This window comes from Squalius cephalus, assembly GCF_949319135.1.
Source record: "Squalius cephalus genome assembly, chromosome: 15".
In the NCBI taxonomy this organism is placed as follows: Eukaryota; Metazoa; Chordata; class Actinopteri; order Cypriniformes; family Leuciscidae; genus Squalius; species Squalius cephalus.
The window spans coordinates 31,823,300-31,841,495 of record NC_137136.1 but is presented as its reverse complement, the minus strand read 5'-3'; the positions used below and the strand labels follow the sequence as shown (position 1 = coordinate 31,841,495).

At 38.8% G+C, this 18,196-nt stretch overlaps 1 protein-coding gene across 1 annotated transcript in view; it reads right to left on the bottom strand.

Annotated features, from left to right (window-relative positions):
• The window catches only part of bckdhb (branched chain keto acid dehydrogenase E1 subunit beta), a 70,902-nt gene that overhangs the window by 41,193 nt on the left and 11,513 nt on the right, over positions 1 to 18,196 (bottom strand). Inside the window, exons 5-8 of the mRNA XM_079894101.1 lie at positions 14,446 to 14,601; positions 11,942 to 12,050; positions 3,992 to 4,089; positions 2,727 to 2,837 (exon numbers count right to left, since the gene is read on the bottom strand). Coding sequence (XP_079750227.1) covers positions 2,727 to 2,837; positions 3,992 to 4,089; positions 11,942 to 12,050; positions 14,446 to 14,601 — 474 coding nt within the window. The remainder of the gene's footprint in view (positions 1 to 2,726; positions 2,838 to 3,991; positions 4,090 to 11,941; positions 12,051 to 14,445; positions 14,602 to 18,196) is intronic.

Genomic DNA, 18,196 nt, shown 5'->3' with positions numbered 1-18,196 from the left:
ATTGCTTCAGTTGTTCCCTTTTATTGCAAATTGTGTAATTACAAAGTCACTCTCTACACTGCTACCAAATAATGGCACACGATTTACCGTGGCCCCAAAAGCACTGAGCGCTTGACATGTGAATGTCTCTGCATTACATTAGCAAACCAAATGGTATTTATTGTAAAGACAGCAAAAAACAGACTTTTAAACAAAGTTTAGAATAAAACAGCAGCAATTGTTGTGTGACTGAGTGTAAGCAGATCATGTCTACAGTGAATGTGATGAAATACACCTGCGTACACCAGAAACGTGAAGATTGAAAACATTGTGCAGCATTTGAGACATGCAGACACTCGCTTCGATATTGTGAATCTAATGCGATGCCCGTGTGCAACATCCAAACACTGTTACAGCACGTATGTGGAGCCAATAAAGGAGATAAAGGTACAAATTGATAGGGGAAAGTAAAAAAAAAAAAAAAAATTCTCCCATGCGGTTTCTGAACAGAACGGTGAACAGTGTGTAGTGCTTTACTGTAAACACACTACTGAGTTTCATGGAGGCAGTTTAATGGGTTTAATGTTTATTTAAGAACCTGCTTTCCAACAAACAGCCCATGAGAATCTACATCTCCCTGATCACACGGCCAAAACAATCTACAGCAAAGATTCAATAAGACATGCTACTCTATTACACTGCTCCTGCCAGAACAATTACTGTCTAGATCAATTCTATTTGGGAGATTATCATACAGTGAAAAGCGCCACCATAAAGCAATATTACAACTCTAATTTGATAGATTTTCTCAGGACTCGGGGTGGGAATCACAGGGTGCCTCACAATACGATATGATGCATGGCTCACGGTACCGATAATAACATGATACAGCAATTCTGCGATAATCGATATATTGCTAGACAATCCTATGATGATACATCACGATATCTGTCTAACTATGAAAACAAAATGCCTGTGAAAAGGTTAAGTGCAGGTTTTCTCTCTTTATTAAAGTCCAAACTGTTAGAAAACAGCACAAAAAGTTTTTCAGTCTGTAAATTAAATTGAACATTTTAAGTAAATTAATACTCAAATTAATATTTGTAAATTAAGCAAATTAATATTCCTTTTATAAGCTTAAACTTTGCTAAAAGTGTGCAAACGGACACATTTACCTGCTTATCAACTTGTTTTATTAGCCTGGTACATTTCAAAATTTACCAACCTCTTTTATTTAACCTGGGAATAGTGTTGTCAAAGGTACCAACTTGGGTATTTTAAAATTGTAAAAATGTGACAACATCAGCATTTCCCTCTGGCATTTTAAACGGATTCTTAAACACCTCTGATTGGCCATTGTGTTCGCACATCTGTGACTAGCCTAAGAAAAAGAGGTTTTTAACGGGATGGCGGAGAGCAGTGTGAGGAAAGTAATAGATGCCCAAACCCTGTTTAAGTTCAAATCTGAATGCACTTTGGCTTTTAAACCATTGATGGGACAAACATGCTGTAAATAGACATCTTTGACTCTCTTTACGGATCGCTTACACAGATACACAAGTGAGCGTTTGAAAGCAGGCGTCTATCAGTGGATATATTAGGGATCAAACACTCCTGTGTGTATCTGTGTAAGCACTCGGTGAACAAAGCACTCAGGGAAATTAAAATATCTATATTTGGCACCAGCATATCAATTCTCGTATCGCACAGAGAAGGACAACAATATATCACACTATCGATATTTTGCCCCACCCCTACTCATGACATTACAGGTTTGTGATAGGCCTAGCAATTTTAAACACTAGTTTGTAGGTGCTGTTCGCTTCATTTCGTTCAAAAACATTTTTTTACTTCATCGGAATTGGTACGAAACTTGGTAAAGGTGTTAGAACTGGCTATGTGAACACAAAAAAATCATGGACATAATTCGAAAAGGTTAAATGGTCCTTAAAAAAAGTGACACTTGTATTGTTAGCGGTCAAAAATGAGCGCATTGGAAACGATTGGGAAGCGGATAACATCTAGTGGAAACTTTTGGTACTGCGCCCAAACAAAATCTCGCTGAACACTCATTATTTTAGATATCAACCTCAAATTTGGAACACAACCCATTTAGAGTTCTGGCTTTGATTTGAGTTTTGAAAAATATATATTTCAAAGAAAATGTAAAGCTAATATAATGCATTTTTCATATTAATAAACAAACTTTTTTTTTGTTTGTTTTGCTTAAAAAAATTGTTTATAATAAATTGTCAATAATCTGCCAAGTGTCTTCTTTAAAAAGAGACCAAACTTAAGCCTGTGCCCCAAAGCTGTCAAGATTTACCACAGTTGGAAATTTCATTTTCAGGTCTACGCAAAAAAAGTGATTAACAGGCAATAAATGGATCATAACTATAATTTAGTAGCATAAAATCCCCTAAAAATACAAAATATTAAATACAAAACATCAAACTAAAATATAGTACATTCATTTCAGTGAAAAAAACCAACTCATTATTAGCTGAATGTCTTGCCCTATATAAAAGTATAAACAGGAATGATACTTCTAAGGTGGTACTATGTCCTTTTTAAAGGTCAAAAGCCTGAATAACCTTTCACTTTCATTGTTTAGAAAACAGCAGCTTCCGGAAAATATCTCCTCCTGTGCTTCAGTAAAGAGGGTCACACAGCTTGTATGGTAAATTTGGGGTAAACCATCCCATTAAGAGGAAATAACTCTTCAAATGTGTGCGTTCACATCGTACCTTGCAAATGGTCTCTTTGTCCCAAGGCAAAATGGTCTGAAGGTCGATGAGCTCACAGGAGACACCCAGCTTTTCCTGTGCCATGGCAGCCACTTCCCTCATCACATGTACCTGTAATCCAAAGGTCAAAGGTTAACGCGCAGTTTACGCTAAGGCCATGTGTCCACCAAAGTGTTTTTTCACGCGGCTGGCGTATTTTTTCAATTGTTTTCAAATGAGCGTAACGAGTCGCTGAGAGTTCAGCGTTTTTTATTCCTGGTTCAGATTACATGATTTTAGCACGATTTTGGCACGATCCGTTTGACGTAGGGTGTCGTGGGGATTCGTAAACGACAACGGGCGTTGGGACGCAAAATTCGATCGTTTCATCTCGTATAGTGTGTCATAGTGGGCGACAGCCGACGTCGCATCTGCGATGCTTCACGACACCATGATAAAAGACTAGCATGTTTAATTTTTTTTCCGGTCCTCCATGACGGAGTGAGTGTGTGTGTGTTTGAGTGAGTGAGTGAGTGAGTGAGTGAGTGAGTGAGTGAGTGAGTGAGTGAGTGAGTGAGTGAGTGAGTGAGTGAGTGAGTGAGTGAGTGTGTGTATGTGTGTGTTTGTTTTTGTGTGTTTGTGTGTGAGAGCGCGTGTGTATATGTGCTAGTAAATGTGTGCGTGTGAGACGGCACACGATGACTGGTCGGAAAGCAACGTGTAGTCTGACATGTTTCTTGTCCACAACACAAGATTTTAGGAGTCAAAATCGCATAATCTGACACAGTGACTATCGTAGCAGACAAAAAAATCTTGTAATCTGACTTGTAATCTAGGCATTACAGGTCACCGAGAGTTAAAGAATGTTCAACTTTGGGTAAAACACATCGCTCATCACTGTAACTTTTTACCCAACCGTCCAATCACAGTGGAGGAGGGGCGGGACTAACACCACACCGACCAACCGCAATGTTGAGGTTATGTTTGTGTTCAGACGGCGTGACAGCTAATAATTAATAATAATAATAATATTTCATTAATCTCCCAGTCCTAGTTTGTGCTACTCATGTATATAGTCTCAGTGGGATGAATAAACAGAAAAAAAGAACAGTATCGTCCATTAGAAACAAGCCCTGATTTCTCTGCGCTTCGTCATGAGGAACATCAGTCATTCAGCAGGATAAGCCTGTGGAGTGTCTGAGCTGAGCTTCAGGACACCCAGAGAGCTTTTGAAATCATGATCTGATGGTGTAGTTGATGTATCTGATAAGTTCTTACAAGCGTACCTGTGTTCCCCAGGCCACCAGCGTGAGATCGCTGCCCTCCTGCAGGACCTCGGCCTGGGAGAGAGGGATGTGATAGGCTTCTGTGGGAACCTGCTCCACTGCAGAACACAATCACAGATTACACACCACCACACATTCACCCTGTAAAGCCGGACATATGGAAATTATTTACTGAACTTTTAGACAAAACGTAATAAAAAAAGGATAATAAAAATCGGAAGAAAAAAAACGTTTTTTTGTTTTTTTTTGTTTAGTATCATATTTGATACATCAGGCTTTAATGGCTCATATAGTAGGATACAGTGAGAATATTGAGATCATACTAGAAGAGGAAAAACATCAGTTTTATTCAGAGACCCAAACTGAGCAAAAACATGAAATGTGGAACAGATGCTGATATTTATACGGCCAAAAATAAAATTTAAATTCTGATAGCTTGTAATGTAAATCAATAAGATCTTGTTGATGTATGGATAACCAAGTAAACCAGTTTTTAGTCCAGTAAGTGTTCATTCTGAAATATTACTAACATTGTAATAGTTATTCTTATGTTTCCTTTTTTTTAAATTAAATTAGTAAAGATTTCAGAGCAAAAAGATGAGCTGAAGCTGGGTGTTTTTACAATTATACTAAAGCGCTTTTAATTTGCTAAAAAAAAGTATAAACTATCAGTCAGACGACAGAAGGCATGAAGTAGATTGTGTGTAGGGATGGGACGGTATGAAAATTTAATATCACGATTATATAGTGACCAAAATTATCGTGATTATCAATATTATCACGGTTTTGTTAAAACGAGATGAAAGTGTTCAAAAAGAGTTGATGCTCACACTGAAGACATTTCAACAAGTTTTATATTTGAAAATCAACAAACAACAAATAAAACAAGCAGCTGCACTTCTTAAAGCAAGATTCTATTCTGTGGCATTTCCTTCCTTAAAATGACCGTCGTCAATAACAACGCATTATAACACGGCGCACATCCATGTATCACAACGGACGCGCGCTCGTTTCATTCAAATACAACTTGCCGTCTTGCGACTCCGTTTTTAATTGTATTGAAAATGAAATCAGAGTTGATTTATTGTTTACAGAGTTTGATAATATTGTTGTGATCATCTTGTCTGGACGATTGTTTTGTACGCTGTACATAATGGATTTATAAACAGGTAAGATTTAAAACATTAATCTCAATTCAATGTCCCCGTAATTATGTGGTAAAAAAAAAAAAATCGGTGTAATAAGTGTATAACTTACATGGCTCAAAGACACTTGCTGCGAACTTTTCTTTGCGGAAGCTTCACGTGAAAGTGAGTGATATAAAATAAAACATTTTATGCCCAATTATTTCCCAGACGTAGCAGTAACTTAGTTTTGGTATTGAAGTCAAAGTTAACTTGCCTTGTGTTCGCTATACAGCAGTTGGTGATGGTCACACAAGACAACTCGGCAGATTTGAAGTTTCTATTGACTCGGCAGAAGTGTTTCTATTGCAACGACTTTTTCTTGTGCATGTTCTGGTGACCATCCTCGATTAAGTTTACCTCAGGACTTTTGTTAAAACCAAAATATGACCACACTTCAGAATTGGTCCTCTTAGAAGGCTGAAAAATCTCCCGAGCACGGTCACTGCCTTCCGACGTTCTTGAATATAAAAATAAAATAAAAAAACAACATTGCGCGCTGCATGCCTGCATCAGACATTTTTGCTGGCTGAACAGGATTAATAGTGAGTTATTAAAATCGCGATAATCAAACACGGTTTTAATGATAATTAAATTTGAAATGATATTACTAACCGTCAGTACATTTTATCGTGGTTTATAGTGAAACCGGTATTCGTCCCATCCCTAATTGTGTGCGACAGGTTTTTCAGCAAAGTTTGATAATTTAGAGAAATTTGCATATCAAATGTGATACGGTTGACTTTATAGGGTTGAGATTAAATCCATAAACTGCAGAGGAAACCGTTATATTGTTATATTGGTGGAATAAAAGTCTAGAGAACATATCTTGAAGGACAAGGGGGAAAATAATGTTTGCATGATGTTCGGTGAAACCCGTCCATTCAGATCCTAAGCACCCGTCCCTCAGTCTTCAGCTTCTCTAGACGGAAACACTGCAATGGTCTTCTCGCTGGCAGAACGGGCTGAGATGAATGGGGCAATGGGCAGAGGGAGAGAGTTGATGAGAGGGTGAATATGGGATCTGTTCATACTTGCAAGTGCATAAAAAGCGAGGAATAAGACCTGCCTATTCTTTGGTGTCGGATATATAGTTTTTTTTTTATTATTTTTTTTTTTATTTGGATGGGACAGTGCATTTTAAGGCGAGACACTACAGGTGAATAGGGTAAACATTTTAACTAGCCGATATCACCATGAAACTTTCCCAGCTGATTACCTACATTAAGATGAGAAAAAAAATTATTACAAGTTTTCTGTAATTTAATGTTTAAATATGCAAATTAGGCAATATCTAATTAAATATGCGCTAATTTGCATATATTTTAAAAAACGAAATCTGAGTATTGGATAAACCCAGGTTAAAAATTATTTTTTCATTGTGTTCACATATTAGATGGGGAAAAAATACAGAGGGATTTATGGATATCTACTTTTGTTATCCTGTAAATCAGAATATACTGTCAATAGCCTTAAAAAAATGATTTTCGCCATTTTTTTTGGGAATAAAATGTTATATAAATCAGGCTAGGAATAATATATTTACAAATCCCTCAGTAAGTGTCTTCATAATATAACTAGGTACAAGACTGGAAGGTTTGGTGTATATAGGCGCTACTGAAGTGGAGATTTCGGACTTGGAGTATGAGAGAAAACGGGCTTTAAAGATTTATCATCAGCCAATGAGATTGCGGATTCAGTCCTTTTACTTTCACGATTGGTTGCTGATAAAAAGGAAATGACCATATTTGGATCAGACAGCATTGTACAGGAGAGAGAGCTTTCCAACAGTATATGTGATGACAGGGTTCAGACAGCGATCGCGGACCAGCGTGTTGATTAAGAACGCCAACGTTTGTTGAATTTATGAGAAATCTACAGACGCAAACAGACAAAGTGTAGTAAAATAAAGACCTAAATGTGTATTTCTGACTTTTTTTCACCACAAGTTTGAAAGAAGACATGTTATTGAAGACAAATATCCAAAAATCTCAAAATTGACCAGTAAAAAAACCCCGATGTTTTTGTCTGCCGTGTCTCGCCTTAATGAACGTACAACAGAAATTGACGCAAATACGCCAGATTGAGCACAATGCTAATTTCCATCCGTAGTCCCAGACATAGAGAAAAAAAAGAAGAATTCATACATATAGAAACAAAGGATAGATGTGTAAGTTGAGTTTTGCACGGCTGGAAGAAAGCCAATAACTAGCTAAAGAAAGGTAGTCGTCCCACCTGACAGCACGAGGGCAGAGAGAGCTTTCCACAGCGCTCACATCTCACGATGAGGTTTTGTTTTTGATTCAAGCTGAATTATCTTTATGGCTAAATTATGTTTAATTAGAGCCATTTTCCTCATCCCCGTTTATACGCTCATTGAAGTCATTGTCTGTGTCGCCTTCTGGGAAATCTTGCCGCTTTTGATAATGAGGTTTAAAGTAATTTGGTTGAAAATTGCTGAAGTTGACTTTGGTTGGTTAGGACTGTACTTTTGCTCGGAATTAGAAACAGAGGCTTGTGGAAAAATTCCACATGATTTACCAGTATGTGTCTATTTTCCGCTTGTACTTTTAGCAAAAACTTTCTTTGGGAAAAACAGGAAGAGCTAAGACTGAGCGCATGCACTTTGGAAGAAGCATTGCAGTTCTTTCATTATTAAAAGTGGAATACTTTTAAAAGTGCTTTACTTTTTTGGCAATGCAACTCTTTTTGAAAACCTACTAGCTTAGAATTATTCTTAGCATTGCTTCAACAGCAGTTCAGTTCATGGTCATTACCAAAGACTTTATATATAGAAAGACATATATTATGAATAAGAGAAAGTGCAACACCCAATATGGCAAAAAAGCCCCGCCTTCTAAATGAAAGAGCCAATCATTGATTAGTAAAGTCATCGCATCACTGCACAGCTGCCGTTAGAAGCTCCGGTTGCTATAGAAACAGTCAGTGTTCTGAGACATAGGACCGCACATGCAGAGAGAGAGAGAGAGAGAGAGAGAGAGAGAGTGAGAGAGTGAGAGAGTGAGAGAGTGAGAGAGTGAGTGAGAGAGAGAGAGAGAGAGAGACTGGTATTGTGTATCCTGCGGAAGATTTTCAGATATTTCAGTATCGATAGGTGTGTATAAAAAAAAAAAATCTGTATTTTTGACAAAACTACATTGTACTTTTATACTACTACTAGTACTACTATTATTTCAGAAGCCTTTTTAAAATAATAAAAAAATGTATATTATATAAAATTCAACCCGCCAAAATGGCTAGTAGTAGTGACTGCGTTACACACCACTGCTGGAATACACACACGTTTGGTGGGTTGGCGGGTGTTAATGTCAAACCCTGCTAGTATGTATAATTACAAAGTAACGTTACTACGGCTGCTATTAGCTACATGCAGGACTGCAACACGAGCAGCGCCGCTTACCCAATCTAAGGCTCAGCTGCAAAGAACAAAAGAATTCACTTTCTACCGACAGCGACTCCAGTGTTTATTCACAGCTCGTTTCTTGACTCCAACATCAACATGATTCTTGCAGCCAAATAAATAAATAAATGCTATGCATCACACTCGCTTTAAATATTTAAAAAAGGGCTGATCGCTATTGATCGCAGTGATGGTCTGACAGCTGGAGCGGCTCGAGCGGAGCTCAGTGATTTGTGGTTAGGGGGGTTTACCCTAGGTTTCCCATGATTGATGAAGTCGAGTAAAAGTGCATCACTAATGGTCCAGATTCTTCCGAGCGGTAGGTTGTTGGACGCCCGATTTGTGTTTCCAGCTGACACACACTCTATCATTTAAAAATACTGCTGGATTTAATGGGAAAACCGCTCTTTAATAAAAACCTAATTCAGAGATGGAGAATGAATATAATTTTCCCCAAGATATCTGATGTGTAGATAACTGCATGCTTGCAGTGTAGACAATAGTGTTGACTATAATAGGTGTGTATTGACAATGGTGAAACTCTCTAAAAACACAGCTAGTCTTGGGGTTTGACTCTTGACAGAACACCTTAGTAACCACACAGCCACACGCTAAAAGCCTTAAGAACACCTTAGCAACCACACAGCCACACGCTAAAAGCCTTAAGAACACCTTAGCAACCACACAGCCACACGCTAAAAGCCTTAAGAACACCTTAGCAACCACATGCTAAAAGCCTTAAGAACACCTTAGCAACCACACAGCCTTAAGAACACCTTAGCAACCACACAGCCACATGCTAAAAGCCTTAAGAACACCTTAGCAACCACACAGCCTTAAGAACACCTTAGCAACCACACAGCCACATGCTAAAAGCCTTAAGGCTGTGTGGTTGCTAAGGTGTTCTTAAAGCTTTTAGCATGTGACTGTGGTTGCTAAGGTGTTCTTAAGGCTTTTAGCATGTGGTTGCTAAGGTGTTCTTAAGGCTGTGTGGTTGCTAAGGTGTTCTTAAGAACACCTTAGCAACCACATGCTAAAAGCCTTAAGGACACCTTAGCAACCACACAGCCACATGCTAAAAGCTTTAAGAACACCTTAGCAACCACACAGCCTTAAGAACACCTTAGCAACCACACAGCCACATGCTAAAAGCCTTAAGAACACCTTAGCAACCACACAGCAACACCCTAGTACTGCAGAGGGACGATTTACAAAGCACTAACATGTGCTTCAGAAACTTCAATCTAATTTCACATAGAAGGTGATGTGAACTTCTAAATACCATGTAATAAATCAAAACCATATTTAAGGCCAACTAAACTTGCATGAGTTACAATTTATGACATTAATTTCAATGTTGGCAATAATGTCTGATTAAAAAAAAAGACAAGGTCGAAATTGGAAAATTCCACATTACCATCAGGTAAACATGATGTTTTTCAAATCAAGATTTATATAAACTGAACGGCTGAATGATTTATTCCTTTCGTGTAAGAATAACTGCATGAAAAAAGAAAAGCCCCACTCTAAAATTAAAACCAAATAATGATAAAGAGCCAAAGATCCTAAAACAAGCTCAAATGTTCAGTCAGGAAATTAAAGTCATTCAACAAAATTCTTGAGAGACAGATTTGAGAGTGAACCTGAGAGCAGATCTAAACCGAGGCTTCGGGAGATCAATATGCACTATTCCTCACGGAAAAAAAACACATGCATCGACTTCCTTAAAACTGCAGGAAAAATGTCCTTTTCCACTCTTTATTTCATTTTTTGACCATTACTTTGGACCTGAGGACTGTGTCGTTTAGAGCCACACTTACTTGTGCTTCAAACTGCACCAAATATTCTCCTCCTAACCAGAGGCTGAAAGTGTGGTTGGTAAGCTTTGGCTGTGGTTAGATGAACCCCAGATGCTGTAACTACATAATTATGTGGGAGAAAAGACTATCTATTCCAAAGTAACCCTGTATTTTCAACAAAATGTTTTCATATGCAATATATATAAAAAAAACAGCCAATGTTTCATTGTATTATGACAGATGTGTCGTGGAGGTTCTTCTCCTTGACATTACAGATCAGGATTGTGACTAGTGAAGAACTGAGACTGTGCTTTCATCAGCCAATGAGTGTTTTAAAGGGATACTTCATCGATTAGCAATAAGCTTTGTATCAGTAGAAACCGGTAGTATTTTCGAGTGACCGTGCTTTCCTCCCTCATGTCCCCCTGAGACGAGAGATTTCTGGATTGTGTGTCTGGAAAAAACCTCCGATGACAATCGTCATTTAGCGTCATCAGAGGCTCTTTTGTCCAGAGGCGAGAGACTCCAGCCAGTAGGAGGAGCTCGTCCCGCATGTCTTCAGCCCGCCCATAGGGGGATCTCACCATAAAACAGCGTCTTTTCAGTTTCGAGTCGACTAGTAGCCTAGCTGTATCATTTCTTCCGATACTGCCCTCTGTAACCGGTAGGCGTGGCTTGGGAGTGGCCTCGTAGGGCAGCGAAGCAAGTGCATTCTGGGAGTTGTTGTCTTTCATCCACATGAGCCAAAAATACATTTTCTGGCTTTTCTCAGTCTAGAAGGCACTGACTTCTAGAATAATTTACATAAATGACCCAATTTAAATACACATTCATCTTTCCAGCGGTGAAATATCCCTTTAAAAATGTCACTTTCTTGATCCTAAGTCTTCAGAGTAATTAGTCACATGATAAATGAACAAAAAGATTGTAGCACAAGAGAAATTCAGGTTTACTTATTCAATCAACCAGTTTATTTATCCTTGCATGGCAAACAAGCAGAGACGGTCCAAAAAGTGTGTGGCACTTCATTCACGATAGAGGCGGGTGGAGTTATGAGGTTTGACCAGCAGTTTGAGGATCTCATGGAGTTACGAGGTTTAGTCACAAGCTCTTTTTAATACTTTTCAGTGGTTACAAATAGGGCTGTGAAACGATTAATCGCATCCAAAATAAAAGTTTGTGTTTACATAATATATGTGTGTGTACTGTGCATAATTATTTTGTACACATGCATGTATATATAAGAAAAATTTGTTAGTTATATATAAAATATTTATATTTATTAATATTAATATTAATATATATATATATATATATAAATAATACATAATACATACAGTATAAGCAACTATTTCTTAAATATATGCATGTGTGTATATTTATATATACAAAATAATTATGCACAGTACACACACATATATTATGTAAACACAAACTTTTATTTTGGATGCGATTAATTTCACAGCCCTAGTTAAAGATTGGGACATAAAGATGTAAAAGGTGACCAACAGTTTGATGTATGAAAACAATAGCAACCTCCTCTCACCTGCTGCTCTGTACAGGATTTTAGGCTCAAAGAAGATGCATGGGTTATTATCTTCAATGCAGGACAGAAGAAGACCCTTGGCCTGGACCGGACTTCTCGGCACAACAATCTAACAGAGAAAAAAATAAGAATATTTGTTTTATTAAAGAGAATAAAAAAAAAAAAGAAAAGTGAAACAGGTCATTGGTACATTTATAAAGGACACACACTTGATCAAAAAGCATTGCTGCGTCTCAAAACTGGGTTCATTTTAAAGATGACTAAACTGAGTAGACCATTACAGATGAAGACTCCATAAGATTGGGTGCATACCAATAAAGATTTGTGTTGCAATGAGAATCAAACTGTGAAGAGTGAGGAGCAGCGGTGAGGTTAAATCAGCTCTGACACTCTGTGTGTCGGCTCATTAAATGTCAAGTCTGTGGTCATGTGACTGATCCAGATGATGCAGGTGCAGGTCACTTCATAGTGAGTCACGCATCGATCTGCTATGATCGTGATTCATGCTGCTATTTCCTGAGGGTTTTGATGTAGCGTGAAAAATCTGTGTTGCATTGCGGGTGAGATGAGTAAAGAGCGTTCCTGTATAATCCATCACAGACTGGTGAGTTTATTATTATATTTATCACACCGATACACGGATCCTCCACAAGAACAAAGTCCTTCATAGTCTACAACAATCTCTGTGTTGATGCACTAGGAAACCAAAAAAACAAGTTTGAAACGTTGTACTGGTCGGGTCAAATCACACGGCCTCGTGCTTCAGCTTAAAGCCCATACAGAACGGTGTTATTTTAGTATTATTATAGACTATTTTTAATATTTTGAATAAGCTTTTATTTTTTTACATTTTCATTTTCAATTAATTTTTTTTGTACGTTTTGGTCATTTTAATGATTTCACTAGTTTTTTTTTTTTTTTTACATTTCTATTTAGCTTTATTTGATCTTTACATTAGCTTGCACATTTTTCAGTTAATTGTCAAGGCAACATTTCCAATTGTAAGTTTTTCATCTAATATTTATTTTATTTCAACAGTAATAGTTTTAGTTAAAGGCACGGTTAGTAAGTTTCGCCACTAGAGGTCGCTTATTCAAAACAGATTCAGATTGTTTTATTTAGTGCCATGTCAGCATTCAAGGCTATTCTCATGGCAAAAAAAAAAAAACAGCAAGTCATATTATACAAGATTTTTTACATTAACATATGATAAATCCAAAACCCTTTCAGGTATAATCTTACTAAATAAGTCCTTATTCAAAACAAAGGCGTAGTTTGATGACACCGTGAATGAGCGTGGGATCATGGGAGTTGTCGTCTTCACCTCCACAGCCGATGGAAACATCCGACGGGACTCAAGGCAGAAATCACGTTCATGGTTCAATGTTTATTAATAAACATATTAAGCAGTGTTATGAAGCAGGGCGGGACCGAGAGTCTGGGACATTTTACATTGGTGTTTTTATTCACACGCGACCGTTGCCGCTCCTTTCATTTTGGTGCTTATGTTTATTTTATGATTAAAGTTACGTTTAACATCCGCCTCCTTCCCTGAACATGACCTTTGTTTACAGTTACATTTGATCACTTAAATTCACATTATTTAATTTCATTCTAATGAGCCACGAGTGCTGAATTGCTACTCATTCAGATCACTTTATCTGACTGATTAAGATTGTGGGGTAACAGCGCTGTTTTCACGGTCAAAACAATCATACTAAAAATACATTTGAGTGTGTTGAAAGTTATGTTAATGTTACTCTGCTATGAGACACTTGTTGCACATCACAGTAAGCTAGATCGATATTAGAATATCACATTAATAAAAGCTGGATGACTTGTGTTGCTAAATGGCGTGCAATTCATTTTAAAACATTGTATGGTGGAGAAAATGCCGTATTACTGTTAATGCAAATAAAGCTCTTTCTGATTTTGCTGTGAGCCACTTGACAAAATCGTGTTTTCTCTGAGGCATGATACAAACATGTTACTCGCGGTAAACCAATAAAACAAGAGATTCAAACCATAAGACTAACTTTGTAGAGCTATAAAACAATGATTAGTTTTCTGTCGATAAAGGTATCAAAACAGTTGCTCACCTGTCTAATAAAATACAATCTATTAAAGTGTCTTTAGTGTTTCAATGGTTTCTTTGCAAGTAAAACCGGAAATCGAGGGTAACGTGGATATGACGTTATTGACAGGCTACGCAATGACACAGGCCGTTACACTGGATAAAATAGCCGATTTCCAATAAAATGTGAACGGTACCCAACCCTAGTCACGCCAATAATTGATTAGATTTTCAGTGGTTTGGTTTAGATGGAGTTAATAGTGCACAAAAAAAAATCTTATATAAAGCATATAAAAGACAAATTTGGGGAAAAATGTGCTTAACTGTCATGAAAAAAGCATAAAGAGTCAAATAATGCAAAACATCTCAATGGCCCTAAAAACAGGCTTAATTTTCTGTTATAAAAATTTGATTTCTTTGTGTGATTCACCTTGATTCCAGGACAGTGTGCGAAGAAGGCCTCTGGACTCTGGGAGTGATAGAGCGAGCCGTGACCCACACAGCCCCACGGAGATCTGATGGTCAGCTTCCCACAGTCAAACATGTTCCCAGAACGGTACCGGTACTTGGCCGCTTCATTCACGATCTTCAACAGCATAAAAAAAAATAAATAGACACAGAAAAAGGATTAACATTTACAACTCACATCTGTGAGCAAGACAAGACGGGCTCCGCAACGCTAACGCGGTCACATCCAAAGCTCCGCTCATAAAATTCTTTAGTTTAAAAGGCGATTTTTTCTGCCGTCGTCGCCAAAGCTTTTTAAAATAAACAAAGCGTGGAGCCAGGAAACTCTCTTACAATGCTCGACAACAATTGACTGGAAGGAACAATGTAAATGAGGGTTTTACAGACTCTAATGGTGGCATAATGATATGATAATAAAGAGAATAAAGCATGTGGAAGAGCTTCCAGCAATATCAGATATTGTCCAGACTCAAATTGCTCACTGGACGGTCAGATTTTGGATGATGAGAGACTCTATGTGGTGTGAAGCGTTCCTGTAAAATATTCCCCCATTATTGCATCTGGTATTCGGTTGCCTTGACAATGAAGGGAAAACTCATCCATCTTCAGTGAGGCGAGGACACACGGAAAACACCAGCAGCAGAGAGACAGGCAGGCAGCCAGGCAGACAGACAGACAGGCAGACAGACAGGCAGGCAGACAGGCAGACAGACAGACAGGCAGGCAGGCAGGCAGACATGCAGACAGACAGGCAGGCAGACAGACATGCAGACAGACAGACAAGCAGGCAGACAGACAGGCAGACAGACAGACAGACAGGCAGGCAGGCAGACAGGCAGACAGACAGACAGGCAGACAGGCAGGCAGACAGACAGGCAGACAGACAGACAGGCAGACAGACAGACAGGCAGACAGGCAGGCAGACAGACAGGCAGACAGACAGACAGACAGGCAGGCAGGCAGACAGGCAGACAGACAGACAGGCAGACAGGCAGACAGGCAGACAGGCAGACAGACAGACAGGCAGGCAGGCAGGCAGGCAGGCAGGCAGACATGCAGACAGACAGGCAGGCAGGCAGACAGGCAGACAGGCAGGCAGACAGGCAGACAGGCAGGCAGACAGACAGACAGACAGGCAGGCAGGCAGACAGGCAGACAGACAGACAGGCAGACAGGCAGGCAGACAGACAGGCAGGCAGACAGGCAGGCAGACAGGCAGACAGACAGGCAGACAGACAGGCAGACAGACAGACAGGCAGACAGACAAGCAGACAGACAGGCAGACACACACTGACACACCTGACAGAGCTCATGCTGTCCACATACACAGATCATTGCATATTCTTATGAAAACATTAAAGGGGTCCCATTATGCTTTTTCACTTTTTCAACATTTGTTAGTGTGTAATGTTTCTGTTTGAGCATAAATAAATATTTTAACGTTTGAAAATGAAGAAATTAAGATTATAAATATCAGCGTTGTAATTTTTTTACTGTTTTACAGTACTTATTTTACAGTAAAATATCAATAGAAAAAGTATGTTGTTTTTATGTAGTAATTTTATACATTCTTATTTCCGTTCAACTGTTCGTTAACGCAAATATCTAATCAGCCAATCACATGACAGCAAATCAATGCATGTAATGCAATGCAACTCATTTAGGCATGTAGACATGATGACCTGCTGAAGTTCAAACTGAGCATCAGAATGGGGAAGAAAGGTGATTTAAGTGACTTTGAACATGTCATGGTTGTTGGTGCCGGACGGGTTGGTCTGAGTATTTCAGAAACTGCTGATCTACTGGGATTTTCATTTACAACCATCTCTAGACGTCTAGTTTATGTCAGAATTTGGTGTAAACAACATGAAAGTGTGGATCCATCCTGCCTATAATCAACGGTTCAGGCTGCTGGTGGTGTAAATGGTGTAGAGGATATTTTCTTGGCACAGTTTGGGCCAACTGAGTACCAATTTACTACCAACTGAGCACCACAGCACACCTGAGTATTGTTGCTGACCACGTCCATCCCTTTACGACCACAGTGAATTATTTGATTTTGAAAGGTGTGGGATTTTTTTATGATTAACAGTTTATTGTTTTTTCAGAACATTTAAACACACACAAATCCATCAGAAAAATGAAGCAGTACACATACAACAAACTAGAATGAAAGGAAGACATAACACGACCATAGACAAAAACTGTACTATAAATACATTTTAGAAAATTATAAAAGACAGTGTTTTTGTTTTTTTTTGTTTGTTTTTTAAAAGACAGTGATGCAGGGAGCCCTTGAGTTTACAACCTTGCCTATATGTAGGTACAGTATTCTATCAAAATGTATCCATCAGTCATGTTTTCTAGTTAAATGCTATGTTTATGAGCCAGAACGCCATTAAACGCCCAACGTGTACGAATTATACTTCCCCCATTTCAAGTTATACTCCTCCACTTTATCAAGCAACCTATAGGACAGTTGCTCAAGGGCGCCAGCTGACCCAGAGCGGCGCGCCACAAATCCAGTGCAGGTGCAGAGGGGGCTTTCCATTCTTTGACCAGAAGTTTCCGGCCTAACATGAGGACAGTCTGGGTCCAGTTAGAGAGTGGAGGGGTCAGATCACTGAGGGGTCCCCCAAAATAAACAGACTAGGGGTGAAGGGGATATTCTGGTCGACATTTTTCTCTACGACTGTATGTAGGGAAGACCAAGATGCCTGAATTTTTGGGCAACTCCAGAGCATGTGTACATGTGTACAACCATTTTTGTCCCGACACCTCCAGCATTCCGAGTTATCAACCAAACCAACCTTATGCAGCCTGGATGGTGTCCAATAGATTTTATTCAGTATTTTGAATTGGATAAGTCGCGTTTGCAGTTCCCTTGACATTTTTTTCCAATTTCTAAGAATTCTGCCCCAATCTGCATCTGTGAATGACACCTTTAGGTCAGTTTCCCATGTCATTTTAAGGAACAATATTTTAGAGTCCGAGGCTGTAAGGATCATAGCGTAGTAAGCAGAGGCTTCATGGCCGTGCCCATAAATTATTAGGACCTTCTCTAACATGTCACCGCTCGGTGGAACTAATGAAGGGGAGCCGAAGACCTGCACCAGGAGGTGTCTTTACTGAAAATACTTCCATTGTTATTACGTGGCAAGTCAAATTCCTGTCTAAGTGCCTCAAAAGATTTTAATGTCCCATCATGGTACAAGTCTCCGAGCACCCTAATCCCCTTTTGCAACCAGAGCTTCCAAAGGAAGGGAGATTTATTTATACAGAGCTTGGGATTTTGCCAGATCCCGGCAGACTGGTGCAGATACGGATCAAATTTAAAGCTACACTGTGTAACTTTTTAAGTTGATTCTTAGCAAAAAACACTTTGTTCTATCAAAATGATATGTGCTCATTCATGTGTAATTACTTCCACCAACTAATCAAGTATTCTCGTGAGCGTATAATCTGCCATTTATAATACATACGAGCGAGTCGCTCGAATGGCGGCAGCCATGTTGCGCCTCCATCTTGAAAATACATTACATGCCAGAACGATCTCTAGTATAACTTGCGTTACTTTTCGGCCACCGTAGGAGTTAAAACGTCCTCGGAATTGAAAGGAACATAAACTAATATTCACTGCACTGGGTAGTCATATACAATTTCACCGCTAGATGGGGGAAAATATCACACAGTGTAGCTTTAAAGATCTTAGC